This window comes from Manduca sexta, chromosome 14, assembly GCF_014839805.1.
Source record: "Manduca sexta isolate Smith_Timp_Sample1 chromosome 14, JHU_Msex_v1.0, whole genome shotgun sequence".
Taxonomy (NCBI): domain Eukaryota; kingdom Metazoa; phylum Arthropoda; class Insecta; order Lepidoptera; family Sphingidae; genus Manduca; species Manduca sexta.
This window is the reverse complement of record NC_051128.1, coordinates 8,334,250-8,354,982: the sequence shown is the minus strand read 5'-3', so window position 1 is coordinate 8,354,982 and position 20,733 is coordinate 8,334,250. Positions and strand designations below refer to the sequence as shown.

Sequence of the window (20,733 nt, the reverse complement as noted above, 5' to 3'; positions counted from 1 at the left end):
CCAAGGGGAAACATGATGTGTCATTTTATTTTTGAAATTCATAGCTTGGTATAGTGCGATGCTGCTATTATACAGTTAATTAAGCAATTATTCTCAATTAACTCCTCGGATAGTTGCAAATAATTATTGTATTGTTGCATATTCCAAATGAAGTAATTTCACTTTTAAAGGAAAATCATTCCATTTAAATTCGACTAATCGATTATAGTTTGCGTCCATCTCTATTGTCTACATTTGCGCGATTACCTACTGCGATTGTGTGTGTGAAGTCGCGAATGACTATGTGACGGGTGGTGGTGTATTGGATTACGTTTTTAATCGTATATAATTATTAATTTTATGTGATAATTTACTGCTTGTGCTCATATACAGCGGTTCATGAACAGCGATGTTTTTCTTTACCTACGATTTGACATGTAATCGAGTATTCCTATGTTCATAAAAATACAATTTGTGATTGTGAACCATGAGCATGTGTCACCATTCATCAACAAATTCTGTGAAACGGTGAACAGTCGTCATGTGAGGAAGGTTATGACTATCAGCTGAAAATCAACTAGATTCCTACGGTGTTTGTGTTTAGAGCCAGTGTTATTTATTATTTGTCTGGTGAAGGTGATAAATTCAGTCTCAAAATGGCGGACCTCGAGGCTGTGCTGGCAGACGTCAGCTACTTGATGGCAATGGAGAAGTCGAAATGCACTCCAGCAGCACGGGCTAGCAAAAAAATCGTTCTACCAGATCCAAGGTAATGTGCCCCGATGGGTGTATCCGACATTTCCGGAACAACCGATTATGTTTACATAAATATAAAGGAAGTTCCTATGCTTGTTTACAAAATTGATTTTACCGTAGGTAACTCATATCGGTTCAAGAACTATCATATTGTATCTAATTGCCTCAAATAATCTTCGTTTGTACCTAATAGTGTGTAATTGTATAATCAAAAAATGAATAATTTAACTTTCTATTATATACCACAAAAGAAAAAAACATAAAAAGGAAATATTATTATTGGGTTCACATGAACTCTATTAGCAGAATAACACAACAATAAATGAAATCCCTGAAATAATAACTTGTAAGACAATAGGTGTGTTAAAAAAATTGTAGGTCATTAACATTTAGTGAGGTCATTGCTCTGCCTATAATTTTGATTCATCAATTGAAGTTTAAGTATTGTGTGATTTTTTAATAGCAAGGTGAAATTGATAAAACATGCACACTGCATTGTGGATAGTAAAATAATATAAAAATCACTACATTAATTTTAAAATTCAAGAAATTTAATAATGGTTGAATACTTTATCAATAAATATAGTGTGTAGAAAATTTCTAGAAGCTGCAGAGTAAGGATTAACAATATTTACCTTGATAATTGATCCAATTAGCTTTTATTTTATACTTGTATTGATAGAACTGAGGTTAGTAGGTTCTGGGACTTAACTTAATGATAATGCCAAATGTATTTTAGTTTCATTAGTAGAATTGACCCATAATATCTAGAATATATTTTTACAATATTATTTTACTAAATACACATTTGAAACAATATTAGCTTAAGTTATAGTGTCTTATGAAATTAATTACAATTATTTGAAAATTTCCATAAACATTTAGTACTTTTAAATCTATACTAGTTATAAATCATAATATTGTAGCTTTTCACATTACCTACAAGTCAGTGGTTAAAATTTTTCTCTTAAAACATATATTTATGTCTACATTTCTGCCATAATATCTCATTTCATAGTCTTTTTTATAACTACATTCCTTGAAAATTTTATAAAACAGGGATTCAGCTGAATTTCACATTGTAAGTTATGAATTCAGTATATGTGTTTGGACCTTAAATTAATCTTACACACAAATTAATAAGGGGAGTTAAAAAAAAATATTTCAGATTTACTTTGTTATTACATTTGTTGCAAATGAAGAGTCTCAGCTTAGTCTTACTATTGATTCTGAACAATTTGACTACTTATTGTCTCATGCATATGCATACCTTTTTACTCTAAGTGAATGCAAAGAAAAAGTATTTAGGGTCATGCTAAATCTCGAAAGTTGTAAGTCCATAATTTTTTGTTCCTCCTACCTTCCTGTACTTCCTAATGGCAATTTTTTCGATATTTTCGAAATATCCATTGGGGGCATTGCATGCCCCAACAAAAAAGCACTGCCTACATATATTTTTAACTTATTTCCTTTAAGTCTAAAGTAATGTAACATTTTGTTTGGTAAACTAATGAATCTGATCATATACCAGGGTGTAGTAAATTTTTATTTGCAGTTGTATTGGTTCTAGAGTTTAAGAGAAGTTGACATAATTTGTAGTATTGAGTAGTTACACATTACCAGAAAACCAGTTTTTTACACCCAGCTACATCTATAGTTTGCACTTTGCATAGTTATACTAAAGCTGACCAGTTATAAATCATCCCTGTCCAGAATTTTCTAATATACAACATGACATATAATGTTGATAGGGTTACTTTGACATATATGCATATTTTACACTTAATTCCTAGTTCCTCTTTGTGTAGTTTAAATATAAGGTTTTACTGTAATAACATCCATACACCAGTAGCGATTTCTATCACCATGATCATTGATATAATAAGCAGAATAAACAGGTTCTGCAATGTACTATTAACTGCAAAGCATGTCATTCAATGATAACATACATTCTATCTTGATGATAAGTATATGAATATAAAAAGTTTGGTAACATGCAGTATAAATGTAGTATTCAATAAGTAACTTAAAAGTCAATATATTTTAGGTAACTTAAAATGTTGTGCATATAAAAGTGAAATTTGATTGGCTTACTGCCAATCAAATCAATTAGTAGTAATATGCTTAATATCAGATTACATCAAGCGTAACTTATTTTGAGTCATACAGAATATAATACTATATTGTTCAACATAAGCTACTAAATTCTAGTCACAAAATGTTCTTGCTTAAGTACAAATATTCCTCATTCATAGTTATCATTTACGCAGTTGAATTTATTTCATTAAGATTAATGCATACTTTGTTAATTTTTTAACACTAAAAATATTATCTTCATCAAAATAACATAGGAATAAAATCATTTAATGTCCATATTTACTAATAGAGATTGTTAAACATGCATTGTTTGTACTAATGATAGTCAATTGAGTTGATTAATCTTTTGCCATGACAGGTGTTTCATTTGTGTACTAATAAATAATGAACAAGTCATTTAAGGAATTTAGTATGATTATTAGTTTAGTGAATATGTATATGGATTAAAGAATCTAAAATTGTTTTATAAAATTGTGATATTTATAGTATCCAGTATTCTACTTTTTATCTATATAAAAATATATATTGTAGAAGCAGTATAACAATTATTACAAACAAAAATTATACATTATGTTGTTTACAACACAATATGTGAAATATAATCATAGAATGAGATCATTCAACATCAGGCATTAATATTGATAAGAAATGAAAATGTTATAATTATGTTATCTATAATTATTAGCTTATACATTTGCAATGGTCATGTGGTACAGTTATTGGAACATAATATATTATGTTTACAAGACAGTTATATGATAACACTAAGCATTTCCTGTATCTTTGCCTGTAGGAAAGATGTATCTGGGCATGAAAATCCCACTGGTACACTCTTAGAATAAAAATTTGCCTATTCGAAAATTAATCCAGGACATGGTCTATTTGTTAAATTTCATTCTCCTTCATCAGAGGTTTTTGTTTTTACTTCTAACAAATATTAAAAAATCTTCACAATTCACTTTCACTTTCATAATTTTAATAAGATTGTGCAGTATATTTCATAAAAATGTACAAGGAAAAGTTATGTGCACAATGAAACCGACATGCTGTTCACAAGACAAGGTGTTGCTAGTACACTATTAGGAGTTGGGAGTGTGCAAACAACTCTAAAAAAATTACTTATGGCATTATGCATCCATTAACATGGGTAGTCAACCAGAAAAATAATTATAATCAGTCTATATTTTTTTTTTTCGTTTCGTATATTTTATTTGTTCAAAAAGTGGTAGCAATTTTTTCGACTCGTCATTCTGTTGTATTATATAATAGCTATATAAATAATAAAACCATAGATGTCTAAACATTAAATATATTCGAAAAAAAATACCTGAAACTGCTCATCCTGTGATCACCCAAAGTCCCGTTATGTCGCCTCTTACGACAGGCAAGTGATGCCGTGTTGGAATTATTCAGATGCCCTAATGCACAGAGAACGAGGCGCCGGTCACTCATTTACCTGGCGCCTGCTCTCTTCTGTCTGCAGGCGGGATCGCTCTGGTTACGATCCTGCTTGGCGCTCTCCTTCCGCGAGATGACATACTCGCCGGAGTATGCTGTCGCTCGCCACGAACTCCGGCTACCGCCCATTGCGGACACCGCTGCCAGCAACGAGAAGTCACCTCCGATGACTCCTTTAAGAGCGCTGCGTTATAAATCCCCTAGCTGTGCACTCCTCGAGAGTATGTTGGACACACATTTGGACACACATACATTCTCACGGCCGTTGCCATAGTGGTACCACGCGGCAGACTCTTCTTTCCGACTCGTCACCACCTGTATCAGACGGAATATCAACTCATCGTGGCGCCTGTCCAGCTAGCTTCTAAAGATAAGTCGCATTGCCACGACAGTCCCGAAACCCGCTGTAGGGATTTCCAGCCTGTCACGTCACTTCTCCACGGCAACGCTTCGGATAGAGCCCAATTGGCACGTGACTACCCTGTGGGAGCATACCTCAGCACCTTTGTCAGGTGGAGAGGATATAACTAGTTAGATCAAAGTTTTCTAGTTTTCTAGGGCGGATATTAGGTGCAATCTAACTGTATTTCACTAACCCCCAAAAATAAAATATATTTATCATAAAATGTATCCACTATTCACACTGTTAATAATTTTTAATGGGAATCACTTATGTATTCCACAGTATCCGCAGCGTACCGTAGTACTTTGCGCGGCTTTGTGTTTTGGTTTATAATTTTAATTTTTACTTTGTGTACGGTTCCTTGGAATATGTCTGCGCACCCTCAAGGGTTAGTTTTATTTTAAACAGTATACCAATATCCAACAATATGTTCATGTGTTGTTTTTGATTTTTAGAATTCGTTTGATAAGGTCTTTTTTTCTTTTTCAAATATTCACGAACAATCGTTATTCGTTTATAATAACTGTATGTCAACATCAACTACTAGTACAGTTTTTGTGTATAGAAGATCATAAAAAACCGAACCTACGGCTACCCATAAAAAACTTGGTGGTCGACATTCGGTAAACAAAACGATAAAACAACATTTTATACTATAACTGTTTTCAGTTGTTATATTTTATTGGCAAAGTGACAATGAACTTTTGTCATGAACGGCGACCGACAATGTACCAAATTAATGTGTTAACTTTGTTCCAGTGTAAGGAGCGTGATGCACAAGTACATGGAAAAGAAGAATGAAGTTAATTTTGACAAAATATTCAATCAAATGTTAGGTGAGTTTACTTTGTATACTCGATTTGATATTTTATATTTACCCCAGAGTTTGACGCCGGGTAGCAGCCAGTCGTAAAAAATAAGTCCAACATCTGTAAATTATATAAAAAATATGTGTAGCAACAATCACACTCTGCAATGGGATGAGGTCAAAGGGTAATGATAATATAAAAAATAATTAAAAAAACAAATTTTGTACTTTCCTTGACAACAATTTGAGTATATTTCAAACTGAAGCGATTTTTTTTATTTATATTTCGATTTCAACAATTGAAGTGACCTTGGGTTCGATCCCTAATATGATTTAGGATGTATTGTATCAAATGGAAAGTAGTAAACGCTGAAGGAATAAGTAGAGCAGCAGTTTAAAACTTCCGCCCTGTGGATTGGGGGCGTTTGGAGAATTTCACCACGGTATCCCCTGCCTGTCGTAAAAGGCGACTAATAGGGGCCACGATGGGGGTCGTCGGCGGGCAGCAGGGGGCTGTCCGCCCTTGTGCATTTTTGTGCGTCTTTGCACAATTTTCGGCTGACCCCCGGGATGGACGGCAGTGTGCAGTTGGCCTCATGCTGCCGTAGACGCCGAGGACGTTCTTCGGTGCGCGGGGGCTCCTGAGCCCCCCCTCACAGGAGACGGGCCGCACTAGGCGGCACCGCGCAGGGGCGGCTGTGGAAGTAGACTTAGACATTTCCGTCAGAGGAAACTCGCAGTCGTCCCTAATGCGCCGAAGAGGGCCACCGCGGAGTTTTAGTTGGTATGCCGTGCGTTGTATATAGGTTAGGGACTCGGCCCGGCGGTCGCCTGAAGGTCGACATCAAATCCGGGCGGCGCAATGCCGGGTCGTAAGGCACGGTGACCCCAACATAACCGCTCAGTCGCCCCCCACGAAGGCTGAGCGGTAGTCATAAGACAATTTCTCCGCGAAAACAAAAAAAAAAAAAAAAAAAGCAGTTTAAAACTTAAAACGTTTAAACGAACAACAGTCGAGGAACAGTCATTAAAACGTTTTTGCTTTATGAAATCTCACATCTCGATTAATTATTATTTAAGTTCCCAAAATTTATGACCGATTGGGAAGTGCAAAATAATGCTCTACCAAAATAAGTGATCAAGAAGCAACACGGTGTATTTGGGAAAAGGCAAGCTTACGTTAACACGAGAGCTTTTTGAATTGTTTCATTAACAATTTGTTCGCAACCCATATTTGGGTTTAGGCTTTGTATTCATTTGCTAACATTTACTAATCTTCTTACTATAAATGGACATTATGACATTGCGTTACTAAATGAAACCATACCAGAAAAGTAGAACCGGAATATTTGGTAAAATTATTCGTTATTTGTGCATGATTTTTGGCACAATATTAACGGAGGTAAAGACGAGTATGTGGTTTGATTATCGGCGATAATTTATCGTAATGTCAAAATTTCCCTGTATACCTTGTACCCCAGTATGGTCACTGATCCGTTCTGTTTTTGGGGATATCGTATAAATTTGGAAAATGGATCCATAGAATCAATTTATTGTTAGTCTGTTTGCCAGCCTGGGTTATTAATATCAAATTAATAGGAGGTCTTAAATTTAGAGCCTTGTGTTTTGCTAGTTTCCGTAGAGATGAGTTTATTTTGAACCCGCGGATTTCGTGACACACCGAAACCAAAGTTTGTGTGGTGCACAAATGTTTGATATGGGTGTAGGTTTTACAGGGTCAAATGGCCCCTGTATTCCCTGACGAATTTTAGTCGTGAAATTTTGCACGATACGGGAAGCCTTTCGACAAAAGTAGAGAAAATGCATAATCTTTAAATGACTGTCAATTTCTACGCGATTAGGTATAAATATTTTTTTTGTACCTCTTGGTTTACGTTCCGATAATAAAGGTCAACTCTTATTGTAGTATCATATGCTATACTATTATATTTATATTTGAAATGTCCTGATTTTAAGATTCCATCTTATTCAAAAATTTTGCCAAAAATGTTTGTGATGTATTTTTGCCGTTCTCTGCAAATTCTAGAGAGATGGGTGAAATAGCAATTCACTCTCTTTATTATTGTTTTCTATCATTATAAAAAAGTATCTGAATAGTTTTACGTATAAAATTGTCTGAATCAGTGATCTAGATGTTTTGTTTAAGGAGATAAGGCACGGAGAGAATACGAAAGTGCCTTTATCTGGTCCATCGAATCATTATTCCCCAATAACAAAGAGGTGATAGCGTTTGATATCGAGACCGACGTGTAAGTCGACGTTCCCTTTTAGATATATTTAACGGGATAAAGTTAATGTTACACTGTAATCCGAAGTCTTATAATTTCCGTTTCTAGAGCAAGCTGCTTTGCATCTAGGATACATGTAGCACTCGGAATTGATTGCTTTGGGACCGGAAAGGATTTTATGCCTGTTTTATTATATTTATACGACTGCTCGTTGTACTTCATCCCATTGATTGGTATTCATATCACGTATAAACTTCATCTTGGAACTGGAGGTCTATCACTATCTACAAGGACTTGAAAACCATTAGAATAATAATGTATAATTGGCTCTAGGATCTCAATGACAAATATATTGACTTATTAAAATATTTTAATGAACAATTTTTCCTTGATTAGGTATAGGTCTGTTGTAACTTCTTTGTTTATGTTTAGTGGGCTTATTTATTTTTTTAGGTTTACTGATTTGACACGACATTATATATATCATTATGTTATGTCATCGAGTATTTTATGTTTCCCTCAGTACCTAAATAGTTGCTTAATTTTTAAGAATATGTTACGTCTACCTCTTATGACCTTACCACCGCGCGACGTTGACGCTGAGCTTGTCACGAAGGATTGATTTTTTTGAACTGTTATGATTTAACGAGCTACGAATATTTTGCAATGACAGTGCTGTGGTAGTTTGTAATGGTGAAATGACACGTATGAATATATTTCTGAATTGCCGGGCTTTTTTCCTCGAGGAAGCTTTTCGTGTAATACCGTAGAGCTAGTACTTAATGCCAAGATATAATTTGCGAGATTTATCATCATGGTACTATGTCGTCATTGGGTTAGTTATGATATTAAGGGTAAACCTTTGCCAGAACACGCTCCACCAATTCCATGTGACTTGATGCTTCGGTCAAGGATTGCTTATTATGTATGATTTGTTTGTACTCGCAGTTTTCCTGTGCTACAGTACTTATCACTTACTGCTATCTATAACCAATTAAAACCTCATGACTTTAATTTTATATTGTACGTTTGACTCGACTCGTCGAAGGTCCGATTCGTTTTTCAGGGACTTGAAAGAGCCCAGTTCTGATAAATCTGTGCTGATTTATGATGTTAGTGAGTTCATAAATGGAATTAATAATATATGCTGTATTTTCGTAATACAGTACTTAAACTTCAATTTGTGGTTTATCTATATTATTTTATTACCCTAATCCAAAACATTATAGCAACATTTTACTTGTATTTACTTGTGCTACTGCAGAGATAAATTAATTATTATAATTTGTTAGAAAAGTATAGGTTTACACACTTCATACTACTTGCTCTCAAGTCTAAGTTGTCGAATGTCGGTACATGCTATATTTTGTTTTTCGGCATTGTTTATATTAATAAGTTAAAACTACAATATAAGCCAAACCCTATACATTGCTATACTCAAGAAAACAGATAGCAAAGTGTTCGAAAAGTTAGTATATCAGACTTTGAATTCGATGCCTACATTGAAAATGGAACTATTGAGGCTGGAAGCACGATTATTTTTTATTTGCAGTCTAAATTATATTTCACGTTCCCGGGATCATCCGTTTGAGCACCACTGGTGTGGCTGTTATCGTAAGGCAGCGATATTGCAGCGAAGCTCCCGAGAGCAAGTTACAAACGCAATTTACCGTGACCTCACTACAACCTGTAGTAAATAAATTTATCGGGTGCACTGGACGTTGCGGGGACACTTTATAGGGCAAAGCCAGCCTGTATCTCAACTAGGTTACAACTTGAAAGCGGATACACACGCTACAATTGTTATTTAAAAGTTTGTAGATAAGTAAATGGAATTATTGTACATGAGTGTACCTATAATATTATAATCATATATTTTGCAAATTTTCTCGTAACACTGGAAAAAGTAGATACAATAATTTGTAATAAAATAAATGAATTACCAATTTATCTCCAACCTAGTTCACTGGAATTAAATAAATCTATCTACCGTCGTAATAAGTCTCTATTAATGTACTTATAAGTAGGTTGGCTATTTAGACTGTGATAAGAGTTTGTTTAAGCGAATTATTTCGTATCGTAACGATGGCAAGTAAATAGCACTTGGAGAACTCGTAATCCGGGATTATTCTGCGATCACGATAAGAATACGAACGAATGACCTTGACCTGGCTATCTTATTTTTTCTGTTTAGTCAATACCTACACTTAGCAGCGGCAACTTTAACACGGTCCAACAAAAGTTAGTTTTACATCTAAACTGCCATCACAACGTTGCGAAAGGTCAAACCTATTCTTGTTGAAGTTTACGCAGTCCGATTCTATTTACAACTAGAATTATATTCAATTATAGCAAAGGGAACCTGATGTTTGATTATGTGTAAAATTAAGATAGATATATAAGTATCCGTGGGTGAAGTAGTTTCATTAGAAAAGAAGTTTAACATTGAACATGATAATCATGAAAACAAAACCAACGTCTGAAAGTTCAATTCTACTGAAACTAAAATTACTTTGGAAAAGCTAATAACAATTAACTTGGAATGTTGCACATGTAAGTCTAATTAAAAAGTTAAACACTCATTAAAATTGGGCCGCGCGGATAGAATTAGCGTGTGGGGACTGGCAAACCACATGAAGCTGCCAGCAAATGTTTGATTACGAGCGTAATCTGAATGGCTGCGTCATATTACGAGCAGTTATATATGGGCTAGTTCTGTCGCAATGTTGAAAACCGCACCACGAGTGTATAAGCGCAGTACTACGTTGACGCAAACTAGCAGATCATGCCGCTTGTCGTGATAATTAGCTGTTAGACGTACCACTTATGACTGAATAAGCGGATGCCATGTACCATTATTACTAAACTATGTCCATAATATAAATATTGTAATATTTGTTCACATGTACAGGATCGATAAGATTATTTTTGTATGGAAAAGGGCAACCTAACTATAAGACTCGACAAGTCCATTGGTTATTGAACAGTAATGATGGGGTATTCCGACCACCTGATGCTACATCAGCTCATGGTTGCCATGTTTTAGATATATGTGCCACCAAAGTAACATTACACCAAATATCAAATCAATCGAACCTATTTAACGTCATAATTTATACCATGTTTTATGTAAAATAAATTGTTTTGATATGACAATAGGAAACGAGCAGATAATCTTCAGACGCTGGAAAAGATCTTCATAAATGATAGCTAAGAACCATCTCGATCATTAAGCTTTCAGACAAAAAGGGCATATAAAATGGGCTATTTGTTTGAAAGCTATGATCCTACAGATTCACAGTTACACACGTTAAACTTATTAAAATCGTCTTTTTGTATTAGGGTTTAAAAATGAATTCTAAGGACTCTGTATTTGTTGAAATCGGAACAATTGAATAGTTTATTTTCTCCAATTCGTCTGATATCTATACATATCTTAGAATCATTATGCAATGATATTCTAATTTCGTATTAGTATTTATCAGATGAATAAATAGTATTAAGATTTGTTTTTGTTTCAGGTTATTTATTATTTAAGGAATTTTGTGAACAAACATCAGAAGAACCAGTGCCACAATTAAAATTTTACGAAGAGGTTGGTACACAATTCGGAATACCACGTTGGTCAGAAATAAAACTTTCTTTTACCTTTATAATATTTTTCAGATTAAATTATATGAAAAACAAGAATGCATAGATGAAAGGCGGAGGATTGCAAGAGACATCTATGATAATTTTATTATGAAAGAATTGCTAGCACATTCACATGTAAGTTGTTGTTTTTTTACAGCAGTTTATATCTCATCACAATTATTACTACGCCTCAATATTCTGTATGTAACATTATTTGCCGTTTTTGAATTTTTTTATATTTGAATTACTTATTTAAATTTCTTTCGACATTATTAAACGACGACTAGTGGCGGAAATCAAGGAAATTGGTTACAGTTATTAATTCCATTTATTTCACTTAACTAAATGCGATAGACGGTGCATAGATCGGCGATGCGACCGGTAATCACAGATCGATGTATATTTTTCATTATCTAAAAGGTTTTCAGTGTAATGGAATATGGTTTTGAAAACTTCCGCAAAACTTTGCCGTATCTGGGCGATATTGTGTCGCAAACGCATAATATGAAGCATGTTAAATCAACAATGATATTTTATTTTAAGAATATTGAAACAAGCGTACTATTCACTTTTCTTTGAAAAATACTAATCGGGAATTTTGAGCACAGCACCGTGGCAGAATGATGGTTGTTTGTATAATGAGCCTCGTTAGTGGAGTGTTGGCTTGGTGCCCGCCGCCGCCGCCTGAACCTTCGATAACAATAAATACCCTAGACTGCTCAACATACCAACATTCGATATACGCGCATCGTACAGCCACTGCTTGTAAATACTTTTGTTTACCTGTTCGGGCTTTTACTTCCAAACGCGGGGTAATTGTGTTTCGTATTTATGGCCGTATCGACATTCGGGACTGTATATTGGATGCTTGTATTTTGTGGCAATGTAATATTTTAAAGTCCGAATGTCAGTTTCACAGAATTTCAACCTTTTGATTAATTTATGGTTGAAAATAAAGTTAAGTTGAATTAAACGAATTTGAAGCGATAGCCGAGCACTGGTTGCGCCCTTTTTAGTATTAGTACGTAATTAAGAACAAAAAGTATAAAAACGGAATGACCAGCATCGTAATAGTGCATGAGAGTTACATATTAATATCCAAAGGACTTGATTCTATTATAATAAAAATAATATCTTTGCGCATTGCATTTTTGAAAAAATATATTTAAAATATAGCCGTGTGTCGAGGATTAATCCCCTTAGGAGATAAATTTCTAAACATCTTTCTTATGCGCCTACTAAAATGTACTAAAATGTGTGTGAAATGAACTTGTGTGCAAAATTTCGTGCTTCTTTTCTAGAGTCTAAAGTCTAGACTCATCGACATAACCCCTACATTGTCTGTCAATCAATAAATATTAAAGAATTGAGCACGAGAATGAATAAACTTAGACCGCTATCTAATTCTATATATAGTATGTGAAGAAAAAACTTTCTAACCCTTTATAAAATTGCACGCACGGAGGAGTGTGAGATTTGTAATAAATTTATGTATAATATTATGTCCTATAAATAATATATTAAATTCGATTAATTTCGACCACTGGGCGTCTACTAGTTAGAACTAAATAGGTATTATGGTTCAAATTTAAGGACCTTCCCATAAGAATGAATTATTTAGAACGAAAGAACCGCATAGAGACAAGTAGAAAAACCTACGGGCTACGGGAACATAAAGACTTGCCAGTAGAACTTTAACAACAAACTAGACAAAAATAAAAAAGTCTCGTTAATTTTTTTTTATTGAATTCATACCTAGTAAGACTGATCTAAAAAAAATAAGTATCACCTTCTGAGTTCATTGTTTACGAGAGTTTATTATATCCATTTACTCGTTCCAACATTCAAACGAATGCACATACGTTATAAGGAAAAATGTATTTAAATAACCGATGGCGTGCCTACGATATTTTTAAACTTTTTCAATGATTCGTCCTGTTGAAATAAACTGGTCCGGCCGTCCCCTGGACATGTGGTTCGTGGTCAAGTGAAAAATAGTTTACAATAACTCGCCGAGGCGAGATAAAGGCTGGTCAGAATTTAATATCTTAATCAGTCAGTATAATGAGCTGAGTGTTAAAGTGTAAATTTTATTATATCCATGATTCATCGCGTATTGTACAAGTGAGGCATCTACTGAACTCCAACTTTATTTATTCATACGTAAATGTAGTATTCTTGCATGTCTGGAGGTAGATATGTTGATAAAATCCCGCGTCACGTAATTGCGGCTTTGTTTCCGATAGCAGTGGTATCAAGACAGTGGGATTACGTGTCGTGACGTTGGCTTCCTTCTTTATGAATATTAAGATACCTGTATAAAAGATTGTTTACGAGCGTCTTGGACTTTTTTCTTTGCTCTCATCGATGCTTTACAAAAACTTTGGACGTTTACGTAGATTGCACAAATATCGTTAGCAAGCACGCGCGGATAATTTATGGTTGACAATTGATTGTTCTGTTTCACAAATTGCCAAGTTTTAATTTGACAGTTATCGTATTAGACAAGTAATTTAAATACTTCTCATTTTATTACTATTTATTAGGGTTGGCTTATTCATTTATATGACGAGTAGCATTTACTCTAAAGTTGTAGCCTTGATTATTGTATATGATAATTCTGTCGTCGCTAAAAACATGTCTAAGCTAAGATTTATCAAAATTAGTTTAGCCGATTAAAAGAAACAAAATAGACTGTCAGATAAACACAATAATTTTAGCATTTGTAACATAAGTATGGTCTACGGACGATTGGATTAATATAGTATAAGAAGGCCGGTTATAGTACTATGGATGCGTTTTCTGAGATTTCCAATAATACGTATAGAGTTCTACACTCATTTATTACAATAAACATATAATTATATTTATCTCATTAACAAAGCAATTTGTAAACTGTGCATTGTTGTTACAGGATTATTCTAAAGAATGCGTAGCGCACGTGCAAAAATATTTAATGAAGCACGAAGTACCACCGAATCTGTTCGAGGTATTATATACAATACTACTACTAGAATAAAGTTGATTTTTATTTTTTATAACATAATGTAATTGACAAATAGAATAAGTCCACTTTATAGTTTTGATATTATTTCAGCCATACATTGAGGAAATATTCCAACATTTACGAGGGGAGCCTTTCAAAAATTTTTTAGAAAGGTAAATATTCTCATCTTTTACACACTATTTCGTATACAGGTATTGATAAACTACAAATGTATCGTTTTATTCGCAGCGATAAATACACGAGGTTTTGTCAATGGAAGAATTTAGAATTAAACATTCAGCTCACAATGAACGATTTCAGCGTACATCGTATTATTGGCAGAGGCGGGTTCGGCGAGGTAAGTGAGTTCTAAAGGAAAATACCTTAACATACATAATAAGAGGCTTACTGACACATGTAGCTGTTAGACGCGAACTAAAATATTAGTATTCAGAATGTATACCGCGACCGTGTAACTATATTCATATTCCTGTCGAATAGCGGCCTGCCGTAAGTGTAATAAAGCCCTCGATGTTCGCAGCTGAATAATGATGGATTTTAACGTAGCCGTGAGCCGCGGTGACACGACATGACGTAATCAATGCGCTCTGTACGCCGCTTTGATGACGTCTGACATGTGCACACACCAATATAATTACATTTTAGCATTTAAATTTGAAATATTTCATCACACTTTGATGGATTCATTCTAACAGACTAAATTACATCTAAAAGTGAAGGCCCATGTATAGGAGCAGAGTGAGAAGTAGATGTGCACCTTAGTGGCTTTAGAATAAGCTTATTGTCTAAATTTCCAAGGCTCTTGGAAACTCTGGAAAGGACTCTCTTTGATTTGATAGCAACGCGTGACTGAAAATTATATATATTTTTTTTAAACGTACAAATATAAATATAAAAGACTAATTATGTAATATTAAATTATTGTTTACTTAAAAAAACTGCAGTATTTGCGGTTCTATTTGTGGAAAAAAATCCGATGTTAAATGTGTTTTACATCTACCGCAACGATAACGTTTAGATTATTTTTTTAATATTATTTTTTATACTTTACGATAATTATACCGCTACTAATTCCTTAACCTTAACTATTAGATAACTGATTAATTGTCTGCAGGTGTACGGATGTAGAAAGGCAGACACTGGCAAGATGTATGCGATGAAGTGCCTGGATAAGAAACGCATAAAGATGAAGCAAGGGGAAACGCTAGCGCTCAACGAGAGGATCATGCTCTCACTAGTCAGTACTGGGGTGAGTGTGCACTTTTATGACAATATTTTATACTGCATGCTTAAATGACTGATGTTTTCCAGCGATTCTACGAATCGATCTGTACGAGACGTTGCCTTCTAGCTGCAAGTATTTGAAATGTTTCTCGGGCATTTGGTGTTTGTATTTATAATAATTATTTCATAGTAGGAATATAAAATTCTTCTTTGTCGGTATCACTCTTGACAGAGCTGTCGTGGTCATCGCTTTAGGTGTTGGTGGCAATCTTCACAACACGCCGCCAGTCTTATGTGATGGCATAGAATATAATTACTTATCAGAAAAAGTGTATTATTAAACTCATTGAGAAAGTATTTTGTAAGATAGTACTTATTCTCAAGGCTAGCAATCTTTCAGTAAAACTAGGAGACTGAATAGAACTTACTAAAACAATGTATAAGTTATGGTTATTTAGTCAGGGATATATTGCAACACGTCGATGGATCTACTATTTCCATTAATATTTTACTTCACGTCGACTAGTGTGGTTCATGATGACACTTCGGATTCATGCATTCATACATTCATGTTATAAATATATTAACTCTCGAGGCTCGTCGTTCAATATGAATAGAAATCAGTGCGTCGAACAGGTAACGTAACTTTTTAAATACACGTCATCGCACCATAACTGCATTTCCCAAGAATACGTTGACTCACATATTGTTTGGTAGATTTAAAGGGAATACTTTCATCAAATTTTGATGTGTTAGTCATTTGATTTGAGAGCTGATCAATGATTTCATTCCTATTTTAACCAATAATCAGCGCACACATAATACATTAATAATGGCCTAAATGTGTTACAAAATCTTAGAACATTTTAGTATTAAACATATTGACGCTTTGTTGTTATTGAATATGACGATGCACGTCTTAATATAGTGTTTCAGTCGGTAATAAATTAGGAATACAAGACAACCATAACTTGGCCTTGCAGCTCCAATAACTCGTGTGCAGAACTATTGTGTGTAGAACATAAATGGAATAACGATCGGAAGAGAATTTTCAAGAACGATAATATTTACTATTGGTATAATTTCGCATAGTATCGATATATATACGTGCCGTTCCAATTAACGAATCAAAAAAATCGAAATAATAATACGTAAAGAAAATACTTTGTACTTATCCCTTTTAAGAACTAAAGAAGAAGAATAAGAGATAGTGTCAGATTTGGCATAATAAAAGTTCATACAGGGGAGTATAGAAAAAATAAATGTATAGGTAATATGTGTTACAAATTTAATAAATCGCCGGCCTAATTCCGACCACTAGACAATCACAAGCATGTACTAAATATATAACGGAAATTACTTAATCTTGCTTTAAGGGTGGCAACTTATTAATACCTACATACTTCCGAGAGAGCTTATTAGGTTATGATAAATCTAATGAGGTCATTTGTCTATCCGACCAAATGTATATAGGAAGATCGATTCAGCTCTTTTGGATTTTTCAAAGGACAGTCGGCGATTAATTTAGAACGATTCAAGTAAATGTTTATACGAGATGCGAACTACGGACGCGATGTTTCACTCGCGTGCGTGTCGATTCGCTCTTCATTCATAAAACGTGATATTAGGACGTAAATATTTTATAAGTAAAGAATGTGGAGTATATTTATATATTCATTGATTTAAAGATCATCTACATGACATACATTCGTTTTAGTAATTACAAATTACATTATGAAATACTCTAAATTTAGATATTGCCATAATTGTAGGCGACCACGACAGGCATAAAACAAGATATTATTACAAGAAAAAAAAAGTAAAACTATACCTTATAGTAATTTATACTTACAAGTTATTACTTGTAAGTATAAATTATTATAAGGTATTTATAGTTAGTAGTAGCAAATAAAACATTATGTTTAATGTTTTTTTTTGTTACCGAAAAGAAATCAACGGTTTCTGTTTATTAGTCATCTAACTGTATGTGATATGAATATGTTCTTTCAGTAATAGTGTCACAGGATGACTAATATTTTAAACACGACTATTATGAATGTTAAATTTCTCTGAATCTAATTACCTTTTTTCCTGTCATAATTAGGTTGATATGAAATTTTTGTTTTACCATTTTCCACTAAGACGTTTCAACGGATTATAGTTCTCGGCATCTTATTTCCTGATCAACAGTTCCTAGTGAATCTATTCTCTATAGATACAAATTACATCCATCAGTAAATAATATGTCATTACCATTAAAAAATAATTATGATAATTGATTTATAGATTTTAAGGTTGAAGGAGCCATAATGGGATTTACCATGAGACCTGCATTGATGTAGATTAATGCAAAATCACTCATGACCCTCTGACAATATTTGACCTTACATTTACATCCACGCTTAAATCTAAAAAAAGATTATTTATAAAACTTGATTTAAATCATAGAAACTTCGTGGGCTTGCAAAAATGTTCATTATTTTCATTGTAACGTTAAAACAATTTGCACATTTTAAATACAATACGTGTTAACATCAGCACACATAGCGATGTTGATGATATCACCCGTAGAACAGTAGGCAGTGCTTTAAAAATACGTGGAATAGGTGAAACTGAACATCTTGTTTCGCTCAATAAAACGGGACCATATGCTACTATTTGACGCGGCCATGCAACTAATAAAATTGTGTACTTGACAAATAAAAAGGTGCTCTTGGACTTATAGTTTAGATGTCTAGAAAAGATACAAAGGTTTCTCGCTTGAAATAATATTATTTTCACATATCACATAAATTATCATTAATCTGTTAAAATAATCGTAAAGAAAATCTAATCACTGATCCAAAATGGACGTCCGATATTCCTACAAAATTGACATCACAAACGTAATGAGGAATAGTTTGAGTATCGTTAGCAAATATAATTTAAAAATATGGATTATACGTATTATAATCTTTGATATTAAAAAAATAGAAAACAAGAAAGAGGATATCAAACTGTACAGATAAATGCCGCGGTACCATATTGTAAGTAAAAAAAATATCAATACAATGTCCAGTTTTGAATACGGATGCGACTTTTTGTTTTGTATCCGCTATTATTATTGCTCGACATTGGCGAAATCATCGATAAACGGTGGAAGCCATGATATAAAAGAAGAGTACGGATGGCAAAAATTATCAATTGAGACATTGTCTTACATTGATTTAGTTCTCCTAATTGATTTGTTTTGTAGTGAACGATTCACATCAGAATTCTTAACTGTTCAAATAGACATTTATTATGTATCATTTGACACAACATACTTCTAGAAACTGTTTCATATTGCTTCTTGCGATATGCACATATTTTGAATATTCTTCAGTAACAAGTTTACCTTAGCTGAATAGTAAGCAGTTGTATGAGAAATAGTTTTTTATGCAGACGTGATACGCTAACCGCATAGAGAGTTTAAAATTCAAACGTTACATCCAATATTTATGACGCTACTTCCTGTCGCCCTTGAGTCAGTTTAGATGTTATACGCCTAACACACGCGTCTAAAATTGTCAATTTACGCATAAGACACCAGAGAATTCTATGTATTACTAAATAAATTTCTTAATACTTAGAGGGGAAAACCATTAACTATGTTCAAACAAGCAATAAATCCTAAAGTGTCCTTTTAGTCCTTTCAGTCAATCTTAAAGTGTTCTGTCATCTGCTGCAATAGATATCAATAGGTTATTAAAATTTCAGTTCTAACTACAAAAATCTTGCCAAGTATACTTTATATTATATTTAAACATACATTTATTATAATCTTAGCATTCTTAAAAGTGAAAAAAGTACTAGCTATAAAATTTTCTTAAACCTATTATGGCGGAATAAGATTGTACGAAGCTTTAGGGTCAATAGTAAGTAAGAGTAAGTAGTTCACTTTCTGGAGATGCTGCTTAAAATTGTGTCTCGTGTAAAATAGGTTAAGGAAAAGCCCGCTAGTGCGCAAACTCGGCAGGCAAAAGGCTACGGTACGTATAACTTCTATCTATGTATGTTTGTATAAGGCCACCACGTACTTTTAACGCGTTTTAAGTATAAAGTTGGAATACTGTTCTCTTCTTTGTACACGACAATCCCATAATATGCTCACCACTTACTAATTACTACATAATTTATACCTTTTAGAAATGTATGCGGTTTGTTATAGACATATTCGCGCACATAAGCTTACGTTTTAACAATTGATGAATGGTAACGTGTGAAAAATTCTCTCTGTTTTTATGACGATATGTTTTATATTTTTATATATTTTATAAAGAGGATTAATTTCAATATTTCTTGGGGTTCTAAAGTTTTTCCGATGTCGTCACATCATCGGTCACGCTTTAATTACAAGTTTCAGCAGATAACGAAGATAGTAAAATTTGGTTAGGCTCAATATTATCTCATATCAATACGTATAAAATCGAGATATATATTCCCTTATCTATCAATCCTACAAACATTAAATATTGTTGTTAGTCCGTAATGGGGTGTATGTGAAATTCTCAGTGTAACGAATTTCAGAAAATCCATCCCAAGTACGTGATATGATACTTATTTATTTATTTAGATATCTGTTACAATTTCTGTAAACAACGAACAAACTTCTCATCCACGCCATTTTTTAAAAGTAAAGTAAATTGTTAGTTCGAACCAAATAAATATGAATAAAAATAAATAGTAATAGTAATTTTCTTACACACCCTAATGCCACGACTACTTTAAGAAAATTCGTTGCAGCGGCGACATCACACTTATAGTCAGAAAAAAATTCATGCACACGTCATATTCGCTCTGAACTATAGAATAATCAAAAAATCTGAAATGTAAAACTGGGTTTTTTTGTGAAAATATTCCTTATTGATGTGTGATTTTTGGCACAGTGTTAGTAGAGGTAAAGAAAGACGTGTATGAAGTTTAATTTATTAACGGAATATCAAAATGACCCTGTATAAATGATATTGCACAAGATTTAACACAAGCATTGGCTATAATAATATCAAATCGCTTATCGAGTGGTGGCTGCTTTGATTCAATACAAAACAGCAATCATACATATATTTACTCTATATGCGATATGGTATCGGGGACATAA

At 33.5% G+C, this 20,733-nt stretch overlaps 1 protein-coding gene across 2 annotated transcripts in view; it reads left to right on the top strand.

Annotated features, from left to right (window-relative positions):
• The first annotated feature begins 243 nt into the window (after positions 1-243).
• LOC115447635 (G protein-coupled receptor kinase 1) overlaps positions 244-20,733 on the top strand; it is a 33,019-nt gene continuing 12,529 nt past the window's right edge. For both annotated transcript variants that reach the window (XM_037438629.1, XM_030174800.2), the window contains exons 1-8: positions 244-748; positions 5,453-5,529; positions 11,272-11,345; positions 11,417-11,518; positions 14,298-14,372; positions 14,481-14,542; positions 14,619-14,727; positions 15,505-15,639. In XM_037438629.1, coding sequence (XP_037294526.1) covers positions 636-748; positions 5,453-5,529; positions 11,272-11,345; positions 11,417-11,518; positions 14,298-14,372; positions 14,481-14,542; positions 14,619-14,727; positions 15,505-15,639 — 747 coding nt within the window. In that variant the 5' untranslated portion in view covers positions 244-635. The remainder of the gene's footprint in view (positions 749-5,452; positions 5,530-11,271; positions 11,346-11,416; positions 11,519-14,297; positions 14,373-14,480; positions 14,543-14,618; positions 14,728-15,504; positions 15,640-20,733) is intronic.